The sequence below is a fragment of the Fringilla coelebs genome, assembly GCF_963513975.1.
Source record: "Fringilla coelebs genome assembly, chromosome: 1".
Classification (NCBI taxonomy): Eukaryota; Metazoa; Chordata; class Aves; order Passeriformes; family Fringillidae; genus Fringilla; species Fringilla coelebs.
This window is the reverse complement of record NC_140028.1, coordinates 5,088,252-5,114,744: the sequence shown is the minus strand read 5'-3', so window position 1 is coordinate 5,114,744 and position 26,493 is coordinate 5,088,252. Positions and strand designations below refer to the sequence as shown.

The 26,493-nt window shown below is 38.5% G+C and overlaps 1 protein-coding gene across 4 annotated transcripts in view; it reads right to left on the bottom strand.

Moving 5' to 3' along the window:
• Positions 1–26,493, bottom strand: part of TRAPPC9 (trafficking protein particle complex subunit 9) — a 443,040-nt gene that overhangs the window by 207,596 nt on the left and 208,951 nt on the right. For all 4 annotated transcript variants that reach the window (XM_084214958.1, XM_084214957.1, XM_084214959.1 and 1 more), the window contains one exon: positions 22,720–22,810. In XM_084214958.1, coding sequence (XP_084071084.1) covers positions 22,720–22,810 — 91 coding nt within the window. The remainder of the gene's footprint in view (positions 1–22,719; positions 22,811–26,493) is intronic.

The following is a 26,493-nucleotide window of genomic DNA, read 5'->3' as shown; positions in this document are numbered from 1 at the left end:
TGTAATGCATGGCATTTTTCATTCATCTTTATTCCTGTTCCAAAACATGCAGAGAGTGTTAAATGAAAGATGTTCCAGTGCAGTCTCTACACAACATAGATTAGATTGGATTTGGATTAGATTTTAGGAAGAAATTCTTTGCTGAAGGTGGGAAGGCCCTGGCACAGGTTGCCCCATCCCTGGAATTGTGCAAGGCCAGGCTGGATGGGGCTTGGAGCAGCCTGGTGCAGTGGAAGAGGTCCCTGCCTGTGGCAGGGGGGGTGGAATGAGATGAATTTTAGATCCAAATCCAATCCAAACCATTCTATGATTCTGTGATTCTACAATTCCAGGAAACTAAAAACAGTATAGATACTAAATAAAGTGCTTCCATCTGTGATTCAAAGCCAACTTCATGCACAAATAACAGCTATACAAACCTCCATAACCTCCCACATCATTATGTGGGTATCAAATTTAATTCCAATTCTGTATTTCCAACCCTCTGGGACAAAGCAGAAACATCTGTCTTTATTTCAGCTGCCAGTCTAACAGTATGTTTTAAGATAAATCACCCTCTATGAATAATTAATACTGCTTTCTCAGTCAGATTTGTGATTATTAAGTCATTATTTGTTTGTTTTCAGTGATGATTAATCTGTTTTCCCTTCTCATTCTTAGTCATACAACTCTAGAGGAAAACGAAACCCTCAGATAACTTGCAAATTCTGGTTAGAACTGAGCAGTCAGAAGAGCTTTGTATTTCCAAATATCCAGCTGAAAAGGTGCACAGACCAAGGGATATTCTGCAGTGGGGTTTCCTGTGCACAGAAAAAAACCTGGATTATAAATTACTCCAACACTGGAAGGTGTTGAGTTTGGCACACTGAAGCCCAGGGACACAGGCATTGACCATAAAACACAATTTTAATGAGGATCATATAAAGAAGGGTTGGGATAGGAATGAAGGAAATTTCATGTCCTCAGCAATCTGTTCCCTGTCTCTTTTTGGGAACAGAGGATCTGAGTCTGCAATTCTCAAAGCAATCAAGGCAATCATCCCACCAGCCTTTCCAATCACTGATGCCATAGAAAACTACTGGCATTTCTCACTGGGTTTGTCTTCCATCAGACTGGTCTGGTAAATCAGCATAGAAAATCTGCAACAAATTAGGTAATAAAAATACACAAAGTAATTGAGAATAATCTGAAGGAAGATGGGTGAAAACTCCTTAACTTGCCTTGCCTGGCAGCAATACAAACACCAGAGCCAAAACCCAGCACACAACTGGGAAGTGGAGGATGCACAAAGATTGCAGCAGCTCTCATCTTAGGTCAATTAAAAAATCCTCCCCAAACAACCCTTGAGGAAGGAGAAGGAAAGCAGGGGGTTACTGGGTTAGGAAGACACGGGGAATTTGACATCCTTCCCATTTGAAGTTCATCTGAGCCTTGAAAATGGGCTTGGAAGAAACTGAGCACAGATTTGTGCATCCTCTATCTGCACTTAAAAATCAAACCTCTTCCTAGAGGTGGCTTCTTGCAATTCCAAGATCAGGAAGGTCTCTGTATATAAATATTGCTGTGATGCTGAGGGGGAGATCCAGAAGTCCTCTCAGTTGGTAGGACAGAAGCCTAATGCCACCTCATTGCCAAACCAGTGACAGGCAAATGGAGCAACAAAATAAAATCTGTCAAAAAGGCAAACCACAACTGAAAGAACTGCTCTTATGGTCTGAGCTAAAGAGACTGACAACAAGGCAGTGCAAAAAACATTTGCTTTGCTTATTAACCAGGGATGTTGCCAAAAGCCAAACAGAATTACACAGTTTTAGTTTAATCTCAAAATGGGTGTGAAAGTCCCAGGTTATTAAAAACCCTGAACAGGACACTCTGTTCTGACCAATCATTTCCCAAGCTTTATTCACCACCATTCACTCCCAGTGCTTTTTTCAGCCAGTATAATGAGTCATTCACTGGTTAAACCAGGAGGCTGAGAGACTGAGCTTCCCACTATATTACTGTCTTATTTTGTAGCCTGAGGCAAAGTAATGATCTTTTCTCAGTCTGTCTATATGTAATATGCACATTATGCTTCTCACAGGGATATGATTTGTTCACTGATGATAAAAAACATCTCGGTGTTCTCAGAAAAACAGCATCATAAATCCACAAGAGGGAAGCAACACGGGGAAAGCAACTGTCTTCCCATACCAGTGCAGCTGGACAATTTAGAAGTTGCAACAAACTTTTACCTAGAATTATAACATTCTCCAATATCAAGTTTTCAATAGTTTTTTGTTTGTTTGTTTGTTTGTTTTTTTAAACAAATCTTCCCAAGAGAGCTTCAAGCTTTATAAACATAACGTTGGCCAGAAGAAGAAAGTCGGAAGTTCATCTTTCAGAGAAAGAAACCCATCTGACAATTCCAGGACTTCTACTCTGGAGCCAGAAGGGATGAGATCTTCCACATCATCCCACGAATCCTGAGAGAAGGGGAACAGCAGGACTTGAGCTCTGTCAGTTCAGGAGAGCCACACAAGCCCAAAAAACTGATGGAGAGGCTGTAGAGCATCTCTAACAAGCTGAGCTGGAAAGCTGACATGGGAGAGGGAGTTCAGGAAAGCAACCAGATAAAATGGAAGAGATGGAATTTGCTTCTGCAGTTAAACAGACTTGCTCATTTATGTTATCAAAATTCCACTGGAGCCTTGGTCAGCAATGCAGTAGCAGAGGCTGATAATGACATTTCTTCAGAAAGGCACAGCATGAACCAGGAGTTCCAGCAGTTCTGTAGGAGAATTTTGCAACCTTTTTTTTTTTTTTTTGGGAACTACTTAGACACTGGACTGATCAGAGATGCTGTTTGCTCAGAGTCATGTCCCATGTTTCTAGCTCATATTTCATATTTCACTTTGTTCTTAGATGCAAAACATGATGTCCAAACTAGACATCTTTCATAGGCTGTGCTTCCCCACACCATACCAACATTCTCCTTCCATGTTCTTAAACACCTGCTTGAATTATTCACTGTACAGTTCTGAGGCTCAGAGTTATTGGGTGAAAAGGCAAAATTATCCTTTAATCTTCAACTTTCACTACCCAGGAACAGATTGATTATGTTAGAAGCCACAGATATTCCCTTCAGAAGTGTCAAGGAATGTTTTGAAAGGAATTTTTTTGGCCTACTGAAATACAACTTGGCAGAAGCATAGTTCTCCCTAATGAAGTCTTGGCTTATTTATCTTTATTTTTTTTTGAACACAACACAGAAGAATTCTGTGAATTAACAAAACCAGGATATATTTCTGTGTAGCTGCTTAGGCCTCTGCATGGAACAAGCCTGTAGGTGTATTTGTGCAGCAAACATATTCCATCTGTGGGCAGGCAATAGTAACAGCACCTTTTATCACAGCTTATCTGCATTTCCAGCATGTCAATGGCACACAAGTGAGAATCCTGAACAAAGAAGAAGATTTTACTCTGAGACTTACTCATTTAATTGACAACAAAAACAACAAAGTCAATTTCCAGAGTGCTTTACCCTTTCAGCATCCCAATTTAGATTTTGTCAACGTGAATTGCACTGGATCCCAAATGCTGAAACGCCACACAGAGTGAGATGCAGTCAGACAAGACAACCTTACAGCTCTTAATTCCTTACAAATCTTGAATGACACCCAACCACAAGCAGGAAACCACAGCAAAAATGAATCTAAAGACTCTTCCAGAGATTCATGAGAGCTTTAAACAGACAATAAAACACATCAGCACTTACCATCCACCAGCAGCAAGTCATTAGCTGCAAATGAAATACATTCACTTAACAAATAGGACTGGAAACACAAGTCATCCTGGCTTTGCATGAGGGAGACAGCATTAGCATTGACAAGACTCCCAAAATGAACAAATTTAAAGGACAGGACAATTAAAATGTTAACCACTGCCTGCAGCCTTCTTTGCAAAAGTGTTCCCAACACTGCCACCATCAAACAACTGCTGCTTCAGATGGGAGGGAAGTGCCAAGACCTTGCACTTTGTTTTAATTTGAACTGGATCTGCAGCATATGGGTATATACAATAAACTGAAGTCACAGATTAACTCAGATAGATAAACTGAACTGTCCAGACCCTGCTCTGCAACAGCCAATAAAGTGAAGTGAAAAGATGACACACTCAGATGTACACACACAGCTTTGCAACCTTCCCACCCCTCCTGAAACAACTCAATCTGTCTCCAATAACAATCCTTGATATTTCAGATGTTGCAATGATATTTAAACTGAGAAGCCTAAAGTGGAACTTCAGCTGTGTCAGGAATCATTAATCCTTTTATAGAGTAACCAGGAGCCAAATCCATTTTGTGATGACAGACTGCAAATAAAGGGACTTGCAGGGCCATCAAACATGCCAAGAGCATTGCTGCAAGATGCAAGGCAGGTATATCAGGTCAGAACTGGGTCAGAACTGTATCATTTCCATATTTCATAAGGTTTGCCAAGTTCCAAATTAGAGGCAATCACATAAATCTCAAAACACGACAGTAAGAAGATAAAAATTCCCCTTGGTTAACAAACAAATGAAGACAAGAGTATACAAGCCTCAGATAAAGCAGAAAGGAGAAGAGATAAAACCTCCCCCAGAAAAAGATAATCATTCAGAAAACAGTAATTATAGGCAAGTATTCTTGTCTTCACTACAGACACAGCTTTGACATTTCCACTCTCTCACAAAAATTATGTATTTAAAGTATGAAACCAGTAAAAGACAACTGCCAACTGCTGCATGTCCATTGACTCTGTGTCAATACAGGCTGGAATGTCTTCACTCTGTGATTATTTTCAACCTATCTCTGCACAAGGAAGAAATTCAAGGGAGAATTTAATGATTATAAAGTGTTTTAGCAACTGATGTGCATTGAATTTTACAAATTTACAGCAAATTCATTTGAGTGTCAGTAGATTTACCAGCCTTCAGTTTCAGGCCAAGGCACAACCAAGCAGAAGCATTTGCCCACTGGGCTCCAAAAGACCTTTCTTTGGTTTTACTAACAAAAACCATCAATGGCAAGAGAGAAAAAAAAAAAAAAAAAAAAAAGAAAAAGAAAAAACAAAACAATTTTTTTTAAATCCCTCTATCTCAGAAATGTTTCTCTAATAAAACAAATTGGGTGGTATGTGAACAGATAACTGTGAACACAGCAACTCTGGGAGAAAAAGAAAAGTGATTGTAAAATTTCAACAAAGACACAACCACTAAAGTAATTCCAGCCAGTCTAAGCCCTAACAGGAGTGAAATAGTCAAGAAAGATTGCAAACAGGGGATTGCTCAGGACTAATGAGTATAAAAACCATCAAGATTAACTAGAGAGGTGGAGGACTCACATGCAGCAATACTCCACCAGCTAGAGCTGGTATAGAGCATTTTCACAGAAAATAAACACCATTTTATTTTATTCTAGCTCCCTAGTCTGTGACCTAGAACTAACTTTCTTTCCCTACAACACCTGGGCTGTGAAAGGCACAAACACATGAAGCTGTAATAGATGTGAAAGCCATAAATAAATAATTTATTAATCTGCAGTTAATATCACGGATTATGAGTTTATGTCATTTTTTTATCATGTTCTCTGCTGATTCCTTTTGTAATCCAAATGAGCCTCTCTCCACCTCTGGTCCCTGTTCCAAAGGGGCTCCTGTTCTACATGATGGTAAAGCTGAATTAAGAGCTGCCCCTGCCCTCCTCAGTGCCCAGCCCAGGGGTGCAGGACACACTGACTCAACCTCCCAGCCTCATCCCACCCAAAACCAGGAGCTATTCTTTTTTTCTGGTTTGGTTTTGGTTTGTTTTTCCCTGCTGTTTTAGTGAGTTGAATTGAGTCACTGTGCCATGAAGTGACACAGCCAGAAACACCTGAGTTTCTTTCACATAAGAGTGAGAAATGAGAGATAATGTGACTAAGCAACATCTGGCAGTTTTGATAGGAACAACCCATTACTGCCTTGTCTTTTCACAAAGCCATACCCCTCTTCCTCTGCCTTTCCCTTCAGCCAATGCCCATTTACCTAAATCTCATTCAATTATGAAAAAAAATAATAATAAATTGCAGAATTGAGATCCATTCAGTTTTCCCAATTCTTTTTTGACAATCTTTCAATTTTTTGGTTTATTTATGCAGTGAGGACAGGAGCTGCCTGTTAATGTGTGCTCACTCTCTGCTGCTGCCTGGCACAGTTCTTGCAGAGGGAACAATTTATCAGTTAGAACCACATGGATTTAGCCAAATACTGCATATACAGAAAGTTTGGGGGAAAAGATGGTGTTAAAAACTGGTGTGGGTACACAGAAAGAGTAGAAATAAAATAATTTCCTGATATGAAAGAAACTGTTTTAAAAAGGTATGGGATAATGGACTCCATGTGTCAGAAGATAGGAACCTTCAGCAGCAAGACCTTGAATAAATTCTCAGAGAAGTACAATTAATTTCATTATACCCTGAGAAGAAAGTGTACCCATCAGTGTATTATTGTACTCATACTTTTCCTATGCTACATGTTTGGTGAATAAAAAGGGTTACATAGCAGCTTATTATTATTAAAATATGATTACAGTGCCTGTGTCTCCCCAAGCAGCAAAAACCTCCTAACTCATATCCTCAGAAAAATCTTTTCATTTTTATAAGCCATCTGTCAACAGGCCATTTCTTCTCTCCCTTTGATCATACAACCCTAATTTTCTCAATGTGGCAATTAATCTCTTTTCCCCTTGATTTTTATATAAAGATATTAGAAAACCCTCTGAAGCCTCCACACTGTAGACTTAGCTAATATATGCAGACTTTATTCCTATAATTATGCTTCCCCCCCTTCTCCCTTTCACATATCATCTATCATATCTTGTTTCAATAGGACCATGTGATCTTTTTGTGCTCCCTGAGTACCTACCCAGGGTGCTACGAGCTGTCCTGTGCCGGATTTAATCACCCACCACCCACGGTTCTGCTCCTCAAATTACCCACAGAAATGCCCAGAAATGCTCTTTTTCCTTTGGCAAACTCCACCCTGATTTTATGCCTCTCGTTCATGCACTGCACTGCTAAAAAATGAATGGTGTAGATGTCAGGCAGAAAAGTGTGTGCCTGAAATCCTTCACTACTTCAGGAGATTGTTTTTTGCTCACATTAGGTCTTATCTCCTTTAATAAAAAAAAAAAAATTAAAAAACCCCAACTTTCCTAGAATGAATCTTTTGAAGAATGGGTATTGAGACAGTCTTTGGGAAAATAAAATCATCCTCCTAAGAAGCAGAACATTTAATGTGATTGGATACATCACTCCCCAAGCCTTCATTTCATGCACAAAATCCTTTTGATGCTTTATACCTTCGGTGTCACAATAAAAATATCTTCTTATTACTGAGGCACGATAAGAGAGTAAACAGCAGCTGTGTGATAGCACTGATGTAGCAGAACAAATCCCCCTGAGGATTCTTGACCTTTCAGCCTTGCTTTTCAATGCTGCACCTAAAAATAGCTTTTCTCCACTGACAAACATTACAGCTCCATGCTGCAGAATAGCAATGAGGAGCTTTATGCTCTAATGGCTTTGCTATAAATAGAATCTCTTCAATGCTAAAAGCTCTTCATTAAAAGGATTAGTGACTACAACACACAACAGGGGCAGCCAATACCAAACCTCAGGCTTTGTAGCACGGGCTGATTTTAAATTTACTTGATTTTAAGGTTTATGAAGTAACTGTGTAATTTGGTGAGCAAAACAGAATGAAAAAGAAACCCCTCCCCCACTTCCAGGCAACATTTTGGAGGGCTGATTTTGATATAAAATTAATAGTTTGAGGAATCAGCTTTCTACTATTCTCGTTTTCTCCAGTCCGATGCCAAATTGAGTGTATAATGCAATGTCAAAATGGAGCACAAAGCCACAACAAAACTGATGTCAGAGCTTGAGCATAACAAATGATCAGTTCTCTGCTAGAGCAGAAAAATTCCCATTCCTGCCTGGCTTCAGACAGGGATAAAATTCTCCCAGGGCTGGGCTGTGGCTCGCCTGTGCTGCAGCCGGCGCCACATTTGGGGACTGAAGCAGGAGGGTGACAAAGGCAGGGAAGACAAGGTGAGCAGCAGAATGGGAATCCCACTTCCCACATCAGGGTAAACACTAAATAAAGCCAGCATTAGGGGTTACTTGGAGATACACTGGCAAATCCCGTTGGTGATGCCCCACAAATACCCAGCCATGGGAAGAAGACTGGATACAAAATGTAATTAAAGCTGAAATAAGGCACATTTTTTAAGTGATGAGTTATCCCAACCTGGCAACAGTAAAATGCTGACCAGGAAGTCTGAAACTTCCAGGAAAAAGACAAACATCACTTGCCAAATGTGAGATAAATCGACCATCTACAAATATTAGAAGAAGACAAACTTGTCAAATATTCTGTTCACAAAAACGTGTCTGAAGCATTCAGAGATTTTAAATTTCACTGATACAAACGGTGGAGAATGAGCAGGCAATCAAGGAAATTCAACCTCTCTGAGACTGTATTGAAAGATAGGCAGTAACTTTGCATATCCACTGGAAAAAGGAATCCATCCCATTCCAGGTGCAGTTTGCTTGTTCCCATCTTAGCCTGGCCTGCAGAGCCACCAGGCAATGCTCACAATTAACAACGCTCACAAATGGGCATTAACTGCATGCTCCAAGCACTGGCCAGTCCTGGGCACACACAGACAGGACTTCAGCCTCAAATAAAGGCAATTCCTTGGAGCACCTCCATGTGTATTGAACATCTTATCCCAAAACATCCACCAGACAGAAGCTGATTGAAGATATTTACTCAATATCTAGCTGTCAACCCACTGAGGTTCTCAAGGAGAGGAGCATCTGTCTGTGGAGCCTTTCTATATTCTTAATTGACAAACCAGTGCACCATCTGATTGCCTATCAATGAATTCCACTCATGGGTCTTTGTTCTAAGGTTCTGCAAATATGGTCTTGCTTCAGTACTTGTAATTTGTTTGAATTAAAGCAGATGTGGTAATTTTATTCTTTTTTTTTTTTTAATAAAAGCCACAGATATGCAGTAGTTGAAAGCAATTGCACATTTAACTATGTTCTGGGTTTTTCCTCTTTTATATTTGTTTACTTTTAGAGAACAGAAATTTTATCAAACATAAACCAAATTTAGATTACCAAAATAACTAAGGATGGCTTTTCCCCCTCTGACATTTAGACAAATGGGAAATTTTGATTGCCTGCAAAAATTGCTAATAGGCAGAACTGCATCCTTTTTTTCATTTTAAATTAGAGGATTTGCTACTAACATGCCATATGCTGTGTGATATGTTTAACAGAATGTTACACTTCTAATTGCATACCAATCAAGGCCTCATATTTTTCAACAATTAGCAGAGTAAAGTATAAATTTCCTCGTGTCGTTGGTGCTTTCAGGCATCCAACACAGTGCCTACAATATTTTAATCCACACTTCTTCCAAATCACAAACATGATTTCTCTTCAGTGAGAGACCTCCAGTTACAGGAGACTGAAAAGGAGAGGATGGGGGCAGAGGAGAAAGAAAAATGTATTTCTACTGACAGCACCATTCTTCTGACTTCCCAGGATTTTCCACAAAAGTCTAAGATATTCAACCCCAAAAAGGGGGAGGGGATCTGAGCTGGGATTTTTATGTGAATCTCTTCATAATGTCTTGACTGGATTTTATATATATATATATATATATATATATATATGTATATATGAAGAAGAAAGAAGTGTGCAGCTATTTCTGACATTTAAGGATCTGACAGAATGAATTTATCTGTACATTCATAAATCACCCATTTTCAGGGGTGAAGAAAAGAGATGTTCTCTAGTCTTGGCAATTACACCTGGTTCGAATGGAGTATGGGAATGGAAAAATCAGGAAACAGTTCTCCAGGTAGATCTTGGTAACTTTCATTTTTAGGCAGCAGAAGGTATCCAATCCTGATTTTAACCATACAGTTTTCAAAATTTTCAAAATTTTGCTGATTATAGCTCATTTTTTATTTGTATCTATTAACTCGCTGGCTGATATTCAAATTTCACCAACAATGATGAGTCTTCCCATCATATCATTTATTATTTGTCATGGAGCACAAGTAAGATACCTAATGAATAATAAGATGGCTTGGATTCATTTTAATCCCTGTTTCAAAACAGAAAAAATCCCCAATGACTTTTCTCCTAGATACTATCACAGATAAGGGAAATTTTACAGAGTAAAAAATTTACTTGTGTTTATTCCTGTGTTTGCAAACTTTAATAAATTCAGTTTGCCATCAGAATGTGAAGTAATAAAATGAAAGACTGGAAAATTACTGCTTATAAAGGTGGTTTCAATGTATTATTAATTGGAACATACCATGTACAATTTTATTTCTAGTGAAATGCTCAGGCCAGTAGAAACTTTAGCACTGGAAATATTTGAAGCTGCACATGCATCTCCTGTTTCATCAGTGTTATCTCAGAAAACCTCTTCACACAGGCTCCTTTCTAGATTTTTGCCTGTCTGGAAAGGCACAGGAGTCATCACTGTATTATTTCAGTTTAAAGCTTCTCCTCAAAGGTGGTTCAAAAACTGAACTACTGCAAGTTTATGTACAAATTGTACCATCCAACAGTATTACCTAATGGTACACTGGGAGTAAATCTGAATGCTCTTAGCAGCATGAACTTCTGGGAATAAAGACAATAACTGAACAGCCAAGGGTCACATTTGGAACCTGTGCCACTGAGAAATGTCCCCAGTCCATACAGAACACTGAGAGGTTCTAACTAGAGGAGTAAACTATAATGTGAGAGAACTGATGACACAGCCAGCCTGCTTCAAAAGCTCTGAGGAGCAATGTTTTAGAACCTACAGGCCACTAAATCTGAATAAAATGCAGTTCCTGAGCCAAATGACATCTCTGGATTTCTGCAATTTTTTGGTCCCTTTGCCTTTAAATTTAGACATGTAACAATTTTCTGCCGAGTTCATACCATCAAAATATCCAACTGAACTTAAGGTTTGCTGATTATTATGGCACTTTGGCAAACAAACAGCTCCACAGTCTGAAACTCCAGTTGAATGACAGAGGTAAATACCATCTGTGGTATTTTACATAAATTAGGTAAAATGACTGGATTATTACCAAGTTGCCAGCACCAGAGGAATACAAAAGACATTTAAAAGGAGAACGAGAAGGATTAAGAATGATGCCATGGCCTATATCAGAGCTGTTGGTGATTTCATTCAATACATAGCCTAAGAAATGATTGATTGCACTAACAGAAGGGTTTGGGAAGGTTAATTCTGCATGATGAACAAGTGGCTGGATTTGTTTCACTCTCTGAAAATAGCAGAAGAGTTTCATTGTCTGCCACCGTGCCTTTTGAAGAACAGCTTCCAGATTATCAGTGCCAACCTCTATTAGGAGCTGCCTCCCCTATCAGATGTGTATCACTTCATGTCACACTTCTGCTCCCTCCTGCTCATTTTTACTTGTCTGATTCATGCACAGCATTCTCAGAGGTACAAAACCAGGTACTGTGACAGCCACAAAGCCAAAACAATTCCTCACAAGCAAACAATCCTCTATTGCCTCTTTGTCATTCCTTGTCTTTTGTCATTCCAGATTTTTTTCTCACCTTTGTGTAGCATCCATTTGTTCTGCAGGGATTTCTGAGTATTAATGACTCCAAAGAACTGCACTACAACCTTCCCAAAAATGTAGTTATTAGGTGAGGTAAACTAACATAAACTTGAAATTCACTTGCACATCTGGGGTTGCTAACAACTGTTAAATTTCCAGCCTGTAAGGCTGACACTGCTTTATTACACTATTGGTCATGGTGCTGACTACTTGAAACTTGAAATTTAATCAAAATTAACTTCTAATGATTTTGGTGCTTTAATTATTCTGTGTTTAATCAAAGTGACTACAGGATTATCCATCTTAAACAGTCAAGATCCTACTGGAGATACACTAGAGAAACACAGCAGCAACTTGTCAAACACTGTGTTGTAGCCAGGCACCAACAACTCTCACATTGCTCTTAATTCATAAACTTTGGTACGAGCCAGAAGGTTTAACAAGCTGGATTTACTCCATCACTGCCTGTTTCAAGCTCCTGCCTGTGAGACAGGCAGTGCTGGTTTCAACAGCTTACATCATGTTCTGTGAAATACTAAATATTCACTATAACTTAGTGGTTAAAGAAGGACAACAGAGGGCCTTGGAAATGATAGCACAGATTCACTTTAAGGTGGATCATTAAGGATCCATGTCAGGAATAATGCTACTGAAGATCTGAGCTTGTCAAGCAGATCTAAGAAAACAAAAACCACACTTTACACCAGACACAGACAAAGGCTACTGAGATAATTGTGGGGTGAGAAATAAAAAAAAAAAAAAACAAACCAAACACTCTGTTATCAAAGAGACTGAGTTAGTCCTGACTGCTGTCTCAAGATGCACAAAAGAAAGAGCAAGAGTGATAAAAGGCAAACAGAAGAGACTGAGAAAAGCTATTTCAACTAAAGAACAATATTGACATGAGAACAAAAAAGCTGGAAATGAGTCACAAATAAATTTAATCTTGAAATTCCTATTTGCAGTAAGGATCTCAGATGGAGCTCAATAAGTTTACAAAAGGCTCTCCAAACAAAATTATATTGAGACACCTTCTGCAGTCTACTGAATTAAATAACATGAAGATGTATATTTCATGTTATGAGATTAATTTAAAGCAATATGCAGACAAAGCACAATCTACTGAGTACCCACGAGCAGAAATCATCTCCTTCAAACACAGCCGAGATCTTTGACAAAAACAGTTCATAATTAGTGAATGGTGAGCACATTGCTGATTAATACCTTCATTAGGAACAGATGTTCAGAAACTCACTCGTTGATCCAGCAAAAACACATACAAAATTATAGCTGCTAGGAAAACAGAAGAGGTCATTTTGACTCTGACAGGCAAAAGTTCAGGTTGTTCACTCCAACTGACAGCTGCTCACTGACCTTATTTCCATCCCAGCCTCAGATCTGAGATTACACTTCTCACTGGCTTTTATTTTCTGTGCTTCACAACTGCTTTTTGGCTGTTTGGTTAGTGAGATAAACCTGGATGTTTTCTTCCTGGAAGTGAAGCATGTATGGGAAGAGAGAAGTGATGCAGTTGTTGGGAGCTCAGTGTGCAGGACAGGATGGACACCCAACCATGTGGGGTCAGCTCCTCTTTCGGGGGATTTATGCCTGAGCCTCAGTTACTGGGCACAGTGCAGGAGCTATAAATAGATCTCATTTCAGAGAAAGGCTCCAAGTGGCCCAATGCAGAGGTGCAAAGTTGTGTTTTACTCAGCCTGAGCTCTGAGTAGGGCCAAGCCCAGCCAAGAAGCCCTGCCAGGTCTGGGCTGCTGATTGCACCCGGCAGGGGAAATCTGCAGCTGAAATCTGCAGCTTGTGAGCAGCCTCCAAGCAGCTCTGAGGCTTCATGTCCTGCTAAAACAAATTTACTAAACGCTCCCCCAGCTGGGAGCACTGATGGAAGGCTTCCCACCAGCACCATCCAGGCTGGTGGAGCCTGATTCTGCTCTCAGGTTTCTGATTTATGGTCTCCAGCACTTTTAATACCTGGGTTTTTCCTTTGACTTCAACAACTCAACCCCATCTTTCACTCAGGAAACTGACAGTTGACTCTTTATCAAAGCACAGAAATGTAATTATCCTCTGACACTTCTTTTAATTATTGAGGATTGCTCCTGCTGCCTTTTCTTTCTTTCCTGAAGTTTTCACATGAGGCAACCAATTACTTCTCTGTGTAATTCCAAATACTGTTGAGATATTTTACCCTTTCCATATCCTGCTAACATTTTTAATTGACTCTTCCTTATTTCATCTCATGTGTCTGGCCTTGATATAGAAATTCTGTAACAGTTCTGTCTGTGGCTGATATTATTGAGCCACAACTTCATATGACACTATGCAAAATGCAGTGAGCAATAAAAACCAACTCGAGTATCATTTGACAAAAGTCCTTTTGTACAAAGCCATCCTACAGAATGCATTTACTCAGCTTCCCTTTTATATTCTGAGATGGAAGAAATGTCTCTTCTCCTTCTGTAGCTTTTTCTAATGTGTCCACAGGCAATGAGAAATGTTACTAAAGTGACCCTGAATTTACGCTTAGTAAGGAAACAGACATGGAATTAAAAGTCCAAGTTCCAATTTATACTATTGAGCATAAATTATGAATAAATACACACAATTACAGCTCAGGAAAGATTTTTATGTTTCACTGGATTCTTTTGTAAAATCAAATAAATTAATTATTCAAATCAAACAAATGAAATTAAGTTTTATTATTTGAATTAAATGTATTAAGTTTCCTAATCCACAGGTCAGCGATAGAAAATAAAAACCAGAAGCAATATTTAGTTCTGATATTGTTTTACTGAAGGGACAATGGGGAGATGCAACAAGCTAAGAAAAGTCACAAAATGGAGGGAAAAAAGCCATATTCTAAAAAACAGACAGCTAGATATCAAACCTGAGAGAGTCTGAAAAGGAGAAAATGAGGGGACATGAAAGAGAGCGCTTCAGTCAAAGCAGATGTTTCTTCATACAAATCTGTCTGCTCTGATCTCGGTTTGTGCTGCTGAGGTTTTGACAGTTGGAAGCCATTAATTTCAGAATTACAAGGCTTATTGAGCTGGATTTATGGTCTTTGCAGTTGGTAATTCACTTCTGCTTCCTTGATGAAGTAAAGGACGACTTCAGAATGAGCAATGAGAACGAAGCCAACCTCCCTCTCCTCAAAACATCTGGAGAACTTCTGCTGATGGAAGGTCACACTGGCCTTAACCAATGAGTCAAAATACATGGGGTAGGGAAAGAACTTGTGGAAATACCTGGACAAATTTGCTTTTAGTAGAACAAAATAAAAGGGAAATGTTCAATTTATCTTGATTAGGTACAAACTTCAAACTACAGCAGAGTACATGAGCACTTCTACTTGTACAGTCAAATGACAAATTTTCCTGGTGAAAAAGGGCCTGATCCCAAGCACGGCCAGTGATGCAGCTGCTTTCATTTACAGCATCCCTGGCTTTCAGTCCCAAGCATGTGCACTGGTTTTTTAAGTGAAATAAAACCAAAGCTGAGAAGTGTCAGCAGCCAGAGAAGGAAAGCGCAGTGTCAGCCTCTGGACTGAGGCCTCCCCTCCTGTTGATTGCCCCAAATCAATCTCATGGAAAATAAAACCCAACCTACCCAGGCTGTTCAGAGTAGTCCTCCACTACATTAGCAGATTTTCCATTTCTCATTCTCTACACACTTAACTGTACAATTTGTTTTATTGTTGGGCAATTAAAATCTTACCTGATCAAAGCATTTTTTCTTGCTTCTCTTGTTAATACATACATCTTCTGATCTAATTTCCATTTTTTTAAGTTGTCCACAAGCTGAAAGATATTTTTTCTAAATTTTTGTTCAAATGGTATTTTCTATGTTCATCAAAGTAATAGAAATCTATTTCCCTGCAGATTCACCGATATTTTTTACAAGACAGCTTTTTTGTCTTTTCAATCTTCTTCCTTACAATTATCTTCACACAGTTCTTTTTCAACATGTAACCCATTGTCATAATTATTACAGTAGCTTTTCATTTTTTAATTTGGATGTTCATTTAATCTATTATTCAATTTACTTCTAACAATACCTAGAAAATGAAGTACCTTGCATAACTGCATGACAATTTATCATCATTATGGTGTTTCTCAATCACCTATTATAGCTTAACTGAAATGTCATAAGGAATACTCCTATAAAGAAGTAAATAAGGCACAGCTGCTCTTTTTTTTTTCTTTTAAAAATATAATGGTTTTCTAAATTAAATATTGAACATAGTCACTCAACACTAAAAAAAAAAAAGTATTAGGCACATTAGGCCTGATCAAGCTTGAATGAGTTAGTTTTCCTTCTTTCCTTCTTCCACAATGTCCTGTTTAATTTTCTCTATTTTGTACTGATTAAACACCATTTTTTGGTACTTTCTTCTCCACCAATATCTCTACTGGAACGTTCTAAAACCCTTAACATCGTGCTGAAAACCATCTATGCTCCCATGCCAAACACTGCCCTACTTCAGCAATTTTTCTGCTCTCCTGAGCTTCTGATGGATTCCTGGAGAACAGTCAACTTTTGATTTTGCTAATTAAAAAAACTGCATCTCAGAGATACTGCAAGTCAAAGCAAGCAGACTGTAGATCTTCTAAACAGCGAACACGACGCACTCGCCAGATTTTCTCAACTTTGGAGAATTGATCAAATTTTATTCAGTGTAATATCTTTATATTATAAACTTGCAAATAGTCTTCATTCCTAGATCACCTCCAAGACTTTAAATTTTCTTCTTCTGGTTTGATTTGAGCTCTTTTCATTAGAGCTTTGGACAAATGTCACATACACCTTTCCTCACAGCTGAATTACTCTGGTAGCTCAGAGTAACACCTAATTAAATCATTTCCAACCACTTCAGACAGCTGAACTTGTTGCAGATTTCTGTGTTATTTCTCTCTTTTTTGGACTACATTTCATCCATTCCATTAATGGCATTTGGTTTTTGAGATTCCTGAAATATTGCAGAAATACAGAGGGAGACTTTTGGCCAAGACCTGCAGGGACAGGATGAGAGGAAAGGGTTTTAAACAGGAGAAAGCAGGTTTAGACTGGACTTAAGGAAACAGCTCTTTCCAATGAGGGTGGTGAGAGAGTGGAACAGGTTTCCCAGCATATCTGTGGATGATCCAGGACCAGTAATTAGACTTCTCCATTAGTATTTAGTACCCCATTTTCCCTCCCAGTCTTCTCATTGCTTTGTTAGAAGTGCTGGACCTGAAGCTCCAGCTGCTGGTTCCTCCAGAAATCTGATATGAAGGAACCACTGGCACTCACACAACCTCTCTCAGGCATTCCAAAAGAGGTTTGTTGATTTATTTTCACTTCAGGGTGCTCTATTTATTCTTAGCATCTTTCCTTTGAAATCACTACTGATCTGGTTGTATCTAAAACCTTTTCTGTGTGAGTTTTTCTTTTCAATTTGAGTAACCAAAGCTTGGGTAGGAATCAGAAACAGCAGCTGCTTCAAAACACATCACACAACAGTGTGTTTTGACATGAGAGACCATTATTGCTGTGCCAGATGCCCCAGTTTCATCACGTTAGTCCCTTTTTTCTGAGTACTACCCCAGTCCCTCAACACTTCCCAAGAACTAAAGCATGTTGCTTGCTTGGCATTGCCAAAATATCCTCCAAAACAGCCTGCACACAAGCTGCTAAGATATGGAAGTGTTCCCACCTCTCTTGGATCTTAAAAATAAAAATAAATAACCTGAAGATTTTTCTAAATGGATGAGAAAGGTCGGTTACCTTGCAAAATCCATTTATCACCAGACTGTTTCTCAGTTTTGGTGGTCCTGTGAATCAGACTGTGATTTTCTACCTTACAGACAGCTCATTCTTGAGCTTTCCTGGCTAATGCTCTTGGGTTCATCTTCCCAATGATGACAATGGCCAGACTACTTTAATGCTAAAATAGAAATAATTGTAGAATATTTTAGTTTGGTGAACATACACAGTAACATTCACCATTTTTTTCAAGGGCAGGCCCTTATATACCCTGCTGATTTCTTTGCATTTCCAAGTCTGTGTCTATATAACATAAATTACCCTGTCTAGGGCCTAGGAGGGGGTTGTTTATTGAAGAGAAAGTAAAACTACTTCCTTACAGCTCCCCATTAAGTTCAGTCTTTGAAAACATATCCAAGACAGCCTTAGAATTTCAAATATGGAGCAGCAACATGGTAGGACTGCCCTGGCTAAAACCAAACTGTGAATAATGGTCATGTGTGCAGAGATTTGGCTCATTCTAACTAAGCCCATGGGGACAAGATTGTCCAGGGGACATCCAAAACACAGCTTAGAGGTGCATCCTTTACTCACTTTGTAGTGTGGTAGAGAGTAAAAAATATTTTCCTGTGTATTTGGGATGCAGTGATCTCACACTGCTGAAATCCCTTAATCACATGAATTATGGAAAGCAAGATTTAATTATTGTCTAAGGTCAGGCTGGAAACTACAAAATAAAATTGGTGTGCAACTTCAGTAATTAATGTTAATATCCACAAAACATAAAGCTGTGAAAACTGATTATGATTTGGTGCTCTCTAAAACATAGAGTTAATTATTAAGATAATTTATTTTTTAAGTAATGCTTCCGTAAGATGCTTTGTGAAACTTAACCAGACTGAATTTCCAAATTGTCATGAACCATATGTTCATAAAACATTTCAAAATACTTTTAAATCAACATCTTCTATTGATTCCAGCTACCTCTAAGGAACAATTTAACACCACCTTCACTTCTGAGTTTTTAAGCTTTCTCTAAGTACAATATTCTTACACGATGCAGTAGGCACAGAATTTATTGTGGGCCCACAAGGAGGGGTGCAGCATTTTCTACCAAGAAGTAAATAATCAAGACTTTGTCCACTGCCCATCTCTTTTCTTATTTCTGACCTGAGCAGCATCCAACAGCAACTTCAGTTCTCCTGTAATCACATACTAGGAAATAAAATGCACTGTATTGTGAAAAGGCATCCAAGTACACTTAAACATGAAAACTGTACTGAAATTCACATTTTCTTATGAAGAAGAGAAGAATAAATGAAATGAGTGAATGAAATTAAAGAGTGAATGGAAGCAAAATCTATTTCTGGACCTTTTCCATGGTGAAGCTTGACAAATGCATGTTTCTTGGAACACTACTGTTAGTAATATTAGAGTTCATGTATGATCATTGATTTTCAGTTATTCAGTTAGTTGCTATGGAGAAAGAAAAGCATTTGTTTGATATATTAAAACCTCTAGCACTTTTCAGTGTCTACAGTTCTAAATTCCTAAACCATTTTACTCCAATAAATCTTCCCTCTTATACACATGAGGGTCATCAGGAAAAGATTTCTATACCTGGTGCTTGCAGGCAGTGAAGGAAGTTAAGTTTATTTCACTTTATGTAGGAGAACTCAAAATAAATTTCTGTTGTGAAAATTGTTTACAGCACTCAAAGTATCAGGAGCCTCTTGTTCCAGAGGAACTTCTCACTGGATGCAGGAATATCCCAAACCCAGCCTGCCCCAGGGTCAATCAGGAGCCAATTTAATTTCAAACTCAGTTCAAGTTCAAACTCTACTTCAAGTTCAATAAAATCTGGTGCACACATTTGTACCTAGGATAATTTTGCTATGGAAATCAGCAGAGCACCATCAAAACTGAGAAGTGTTCTGTCCTGGGATTTCTCTTGCTTGCAAAGTCAGTGGCATAAATCAAATAAAGATTGGAAAAGTCCTGCACAAGGAGCAGCCACAGATGACTCCATCAGATCATTTCCAGCCCCAGCATGGCACAGGTTTGGTTCTCCTCATTACACTCTGCAGCCTCTGTTTCCTTGATTTGATGGAATTAATGTATTCACCTCAAAACCACATCTATGCCTACATTTGGTTTGGTGCCCAGCTGTAAAAAGAAAATATGTCATAAATTTTAGAGAACATTGAAGCTGCTGGTGTTGAGCAAGATGATGCTTTTCAATTACCTGTGATTTACTCACCTGCCTCACAGACAACTTCATTTTACAGAGATGTCCTAAATCTTAAAATCAATTCTAACAACACATTAAGAATTCTCACTCCAGCCTTTGACGTATTTTTTTTTTATGATTCCTCATGTCTTAAATACTTTTCCATTCCCCAGTCATTAAATTACAAAACAAACTATGCACTACAGATCACTTTTTCCCCCTCTCTGTGACAAATTTCAAAGGAAACTTGTTTACCCTCAGACCAAAATTTCAATGTCACCGACTTTTGATTCTATTCTTTGCCTTGTATTTAATGAAAAAAGGACAGGATTGTCAAATTTACATGAAAAATTATTTCAATATGCTTTCATAATTCTAGAGATGTAATATTAACTCTTATATGAATTAAATATGCCAATTTTAAAAGGAGTGTTGGAGTACAGCTTCTACAAATTTGAATAAGAGCCAGTCATTTTTTTAATCAAAACCATGTTAAATATTCATTCATGTTTCACTGTGAGCACTTATAATAAAGTAAACCCTTCAATGTGACCAGCAGTGTAGCAAACTCCTTGAATAATCATAGAATCGATGTTATTGCATAAAACTAAGCCAAATTTTTAGCCAATTTATGCAAAGGCTATGTCACAATGATGGCCAGTAGTAAAGAGTTCATATGAAAACACAAGTCATTGTCAACATACAGAAAAACAAAACTCAAAGCAAAGCCAGGTTGTAAATACAAACAGTGCAATGATTAAAAGAAAAAAAAGATCCAGCTGATGCTACAATATTACAGTATTTTAAACTCTTAATATGTTTCCATGCCTGTAAGGATTGAATAGGAAATATATTCTGGCCCTGAAAGAGAATTTAAGTGCAGAAGAGAGTGTGTCACATTGTCTAAGTGCCTGTACAAGGCACACACATCCCCTGGCTGTCCAAACATTTCAACAGCTCCTCATCACTCCCACCTACCAAACAATAACAATCTCTTCATTCCTCCTGCATCCCACACATTATTAAAGAAAAAAATCCTTCTGTATTGCCATGGTACAGAGTCTGGAGGGACTGCAGGAGCTGAGGTGGGGATACCTGCCTACAGCACTACCAAAGATTTAACTGCTCAATATTCAAAATTATGATGAACTAAAAGAAGCTAAAATGTCTCCATTGTCTTTAATTTTCAATTTTTGCTCTTGTTTCCAAGTAAAATCAGCCATTTAACCAAAATGTCCTTTTCAATAATCTCTGCAGTAAACTCCAGCTTCCACATGGTCATACTTTGTGTGTTATACAAAAGAGATAATATTTATTAGCAGTTTAGGACTGGGAAAAATGAAACAAAGAAAGTTAAGTAGACTTCTGCAAAACTGAACTTTCCACTAGGAAATATCATTTGTAAGTGGTGGCAAACCAAGCATTCAATATCCCATAGGTTCTCCCTTTCCCTGCTTTGCTCAGGGTAGAAAATTAAAATGTACAACACCATCAGTCAACAGACTGTGCTTCAAAAGATTTTGCAGCTATGAAGCAGAGAATATCACAGAGTTTTGGCTGAAAACTCAAGTAACTGGGACTCTGTAAGTGAATTAATCAGCAGCATGAGAAATAACCAGCTCCACAGGAGATTTTATTGTAAATCAATGCTATGTTTATGCTTTTCAACCAGTGCATCAAAGATCACTCTTCAGGCAGGAATGCCAGGCACAATTCTATGATTCAAAAAGCCTCTTTTACTAAGAACAGTGAAATTTGGCAAAAAGAGAATTAAAAGGAGCAAACCAAGGGTATAGGGAAAGAAGAAAAACATGTTTTTCATCCTTAAGATGATGTCTTATGCAGAAGTGCCAAAGGAAGGTTTTCCACCACAGAGCCCAGGTTACAAACCTGCTGATGGTCAAACCACTCTGCAGAGCCAGGAAGTGACCACTGAGCTCACAACACACTCCTGACACAAACCACTGGTTTTACTGCTCCAGGGCAATCATGGCCAAATCCCACCAATCATACCAAAAATGCTGCCAAATCTTTGAATCCTCTGAAGAGATGAGGCCAGGTAAGCTTGATTTCAGAGGCAGCTGATTATGGCTCAAGTTGGACATACTTACAACAAACTACTTTAAACTATTTTTCATCTTCTCATCTATAAACAAAGTGCTCACAGGTTTTAACACATGAACTGAGAGTGGTCAACATGCTTGAAAAAGACCAAAGTATTAAAAGAGAACACAAAAAATGGAGTTTGGGGTCATTTCAATTTTAATAATTAACACAGGCAATAGTGGCAGATCATTGTTCCTCTAAGTTGCTCCTCATGAGGTCATCAAAGTATTAAAATATGGAGCACAGAGTTAAATTTGCTTTAAAAGTAGAAGTCTGGCAACAATTTGCTGATGAGCTGGGGACTTCAACTGAAACTTGCAACTCACATGGAAGTGTTGGGGATGAAACATCCCATGTTCCAAAGCCTCTGAACAAGCCTTGTTGAGAACCTCAGACAGAAATCACATTATTACAACTCTTCAAAATTAAATTAATTCACTTTTTCATTGTGGAAACATCATTTTAAATGGAAAATTTTGACAAGTAATTCTTCTGTGCTGCCCAGAGTAAAAACATTTTCTGCACCTCAGAAGTTAGTAATGCAATTGTCTGGACCATAATAAGAAATATATCACAAGGACATTACCATTCATATGAAAAAAAAATCAGAGAAATTATTTTAAAAACACACACTGTAAGAAAAAGGGGAAGTTTAAGTAGCAGCCACCTCTCCTACAAGACAACTAGAACTCAAAATTACAGAGAAAAGTGCACAGTCAGGTTTCCTATTTACTATCAACCAACAGTGGTACTTAAAATAAAACAGATATCAATTCTACATTTATCTTCAGCTAAGTAAAACAGCTAAAGGAAAATAAAATTCCTATCAAATTCTCCGCTCTCACAGACTGTCAGTAAATGAAAACATTATCATTCTCATGCTGCTGAAAATTACAAGCCAGTAGATTCTGTATAAAAGATCATCAATCCATTTTGACAGCACTCACCCCACTGGAGAGGAGCCAACTGCAGATGCTCCAGGACCAGCTGATTAAGAACCCCTTCCACACTTGCCTCCCCTTCACGCTTCAAGGAAGGGTAAATTGGAATTAAGGAAAATTTTGGTTGAGAGAGGGAAAGGGTCTGTGATATGCACAACTTTTATTATTGCAAATCAAAACTGCAATCTACAGATTCATTAATATGGTTTATTAACCCATCAATTGACCAACAGTAAAAGCACTGCAGTTGATATCTTCTGAAAATAAAAATTTGATTCCACTGAGGATGGTTAAAGCAAAGGTAAAATATACTTGAACCATAATAAACATGAGGGTAAAAAAGTCTGGGAGCTGCAAAAATGCAAAACCTTTAGGTATGTGGTGCAGGATGAGAACTCAGAACGATAAATCAGGAACTATCTGAAAACAAAGAGGTTAAAATTTGACAGGGCAATAGAAAACAGAACAAAATGTCACAGGGCAACAGAAAACAAAACAAATGTCTGCCAGGATACCCCTGACTGCAGACTTGGTGCCAGTTCCATGGGATGCTGGACAGTGGCAGTGTCATTACTGAGGGCAAACATCAGACCAGAGCCACAGCCACAGAACCTCCAAGCTTCCCTTTCTACCCTGCATGAGCCCAGATTGAAAAGAGAACAAATTAGGAAATTGTTCTTACTCTAAGGACAGCAGAGCACTGAAATAAACTGTTGTGGACAGAAGAATCTCTTTAAAAAGGGCTTCAAAACAGGTTACACAGGTGCTAAAATAAAAGCATTTAATAGAAAAAGACAATATCCAATGTCATGTAAAGCCAGTATTAAACACTTAAACAAATTAATAATAATTTTGTGTGATAAGTCAATCAAGATAACATTTATTTGTAACAGGAAGAGTACTGCATTTCTTTTTTCTAATTCCTTGACTGCAGAAAGGCACTGAGTTCCCACGGCTTGGAAGCACATCCACATGTCAGCAGCATCTTGTGTCCCACCATAATTAAGGAATAAGCTCCTAGTGAGATTCATCAAGATTTCAACCCACTACTCTAAAAGTACTGGAACCCTGGTCCTCAAAAATACATAAAAAAAAAAATAAAAGAATATCTGAGCTTTTATCAACAGCTTCTAAATGTGATCAGTCCTTTTTCTGTAAACTCTGGAGATGGACACACAGCATCTGACTGCTGAAGTATAGATTCACCTGTGGCAGTTAAAAGAAAATTTACAAGCACTGCAGATAACTAATTTCTACCACATGACAGAATCTTGCAGGGTCTCCAGGAGATTTCCAGAAAAGTCTTGAAAGCTCAGAACAAGCACAAGTCCAACAGTGATTGAGACTCAAGAGTTCAGAGATGATAGAAGAGGAAAATCAATACCAAGTACAGGATTCTTGCCATTATTTTTTAAAATATTCTCATTATGCCCTGAAAAATGTCATAAATAGCACCTTACTTTTTTTCTCTGAAAGAGACCACAAATAAAGAATTCACAAACCCCAGAAAGTCTGAAAGCTGTAAACACCATTAAAGGAAAGCATCTATTTGGAGAACTGAAGGCAGCAGAATATCACCTTAGAATAGTGCTGCTGCTGAAAAATGAGACTCAGAACTCCAGTACAACTCAATAATTTCCATAAAACACACTAGAGGGTAGAGAATAATTTGAATTACTTCACGGATCCAGCAGATAAATAATTCTGTTATCACATCTTTAATCTAAGGACTGTAAGTGAGAGAAAACACTAATAAAAAGGCAGTATTTAAAAGATGCTTTAAAACAGAGTGGCTGCCATTAACTGTAACATTAAACTAACTTCAGTGTAATTTACTTACAACAGACTCACGGTGCTGCCTGGAATATCACAAATTTTTACTGTTTAGAGCTTCATGGAAAGCTTAATGTCTCAACTAACACTATAAAATTACTATAAAACAGGTGATTCTTCCTTCTTTATCATTGGTAAATGCTACCATGAATTCAGAGGTAGAATATTCCTCCTGGAACATAAAACCACAGGAGGCAATGAGGCACATTTGGGGTGCTGAGACCATTCAGGGCTCCTCAGGACAGGAGAGATGTGGAGCTCCTGGAGCAGGGCCAGCGCAGGACAACAAAATGAAAGGACTGGAGCATTTCTCTTGCAGGGAAAGGTTGAGGGAGCTGGGGATGTTCAGCCTTAAAAAGAGAAAACAGAGAGGGGATCCCATCCCTGTCTGTCAGTGTCTGCAGGGAGGGCTCAGAGCAGGGACCAGGCTCTGCTCAGTGTGCCCAGCAATGGGACAGGAGGAACAGGCAGGAACTGATCCAGGAAGCCCCACCTGGACATCAGGTGTAGGGGGATACAGCATAAGAAATTAAAGGTAGCACAGAAAGTAATCTTACCCCTTAAGGGGTTGCAGCTGAGCCAATTATTGGAGACTTTAGCAGGTCTCAGCTGCAGCCAATAAGAAGAAGAGCATTTTTATAAAAGAGTGGATGGGTTGGTTGAGGGGGAACTGGAGTCAGGGAGAAGAAGGAAGAGGCAGTGCTTAGAGGAGCTGCCTGCAAGAAGCATCAAGGAGGTTTGAGCCTCCAGCAATATGGAACTCTTGCAATATGGTGACAATAGAATATTGTGATATAATGACAGCAATCTGGAATAATTTCTTCCCTGTGCAGTGACCAGATTGCCCAGAGAGGCTGTGGGGTCTCCCTCTCTGGGGACACAATCCTGTGCCTGTGCTCTGGGATGGCCCTGCTGGAGCAGGGAGGTGGCACCAGGTGACCCCACTGTGGTCCCTTCCAGCCTGACCCATTCTCCAGTACTATCTGTGGTTTTCTGCTCACACATTTCAGAAAAGAAGCAAGAAATCAAACTGAACTGTTCTTTGAAAAACAAAAAAATGCTTTAAAAAAACCTCAAAAACAAACACCAAACAAAAAAAAAAGGGGGGGGGGGCAACAAAAATAACAACAAAAATAAAATAACAAAACCAACAAAAAAAGCCACCAGAAAAACCCACAGACTGATTAACAGAGAAAAAAATTATGTAATAACCCAAAAGTAGTTTAGAGCTTTCACAGCCTAAATTTTCAGATGAATAAATTTCTTTATTCTGTTACAAGCACCAAGGTCATTTTTAGCACACTGCTTATTGTCATCTACTGGCAAAAGGAATTCTATAGACAAGAAATAGCTCAGTGAGTGTTCTTGTAGATTAATCTGGGTCTTATTTGTTTATTTGTCAAACAAATTGATGTATTAGTTTATCTTAGATACATGGCCATGGATTGTAGAACTGATGAGAAATTTCAATTTCACAATTTTATGGGAAAGAAAAATGTAGCATTTAAATGGTTAGGCCATGCACAGATTATTTGACTCATGAAATAAATTGAATTTGACTAATGAGAGCATCAAATGAAGCAACAGAAAGGAGCCTGGTGGCAAAGGAGAGAAAGGTGAAGCTGAGATACAACCCAAGTGGACTTGTTAAAACATAAAGGAATAAGCACATAAAGGAATTATATGTTAACATGGACCTACAGAGGGATCTGGATCATGGAATTCCATCTCACTGATCTCTGTCTCATGACTGCATTGTCAGGCAATTACATTAAATTGTTCATTATAGGACAAATGCAAAACTGAAAATTGCAACAAACTCATTACCTTGGAGATAAAAAGCGACCAAAATAAGCAAAAAGAAAATATAAAAGGAACAAGAGAGAAAAGCTTAACTCCAGAGTTTGCCTAAGACAAAGCCTTTAGAAGTCAATGAAAGCAAAGGAG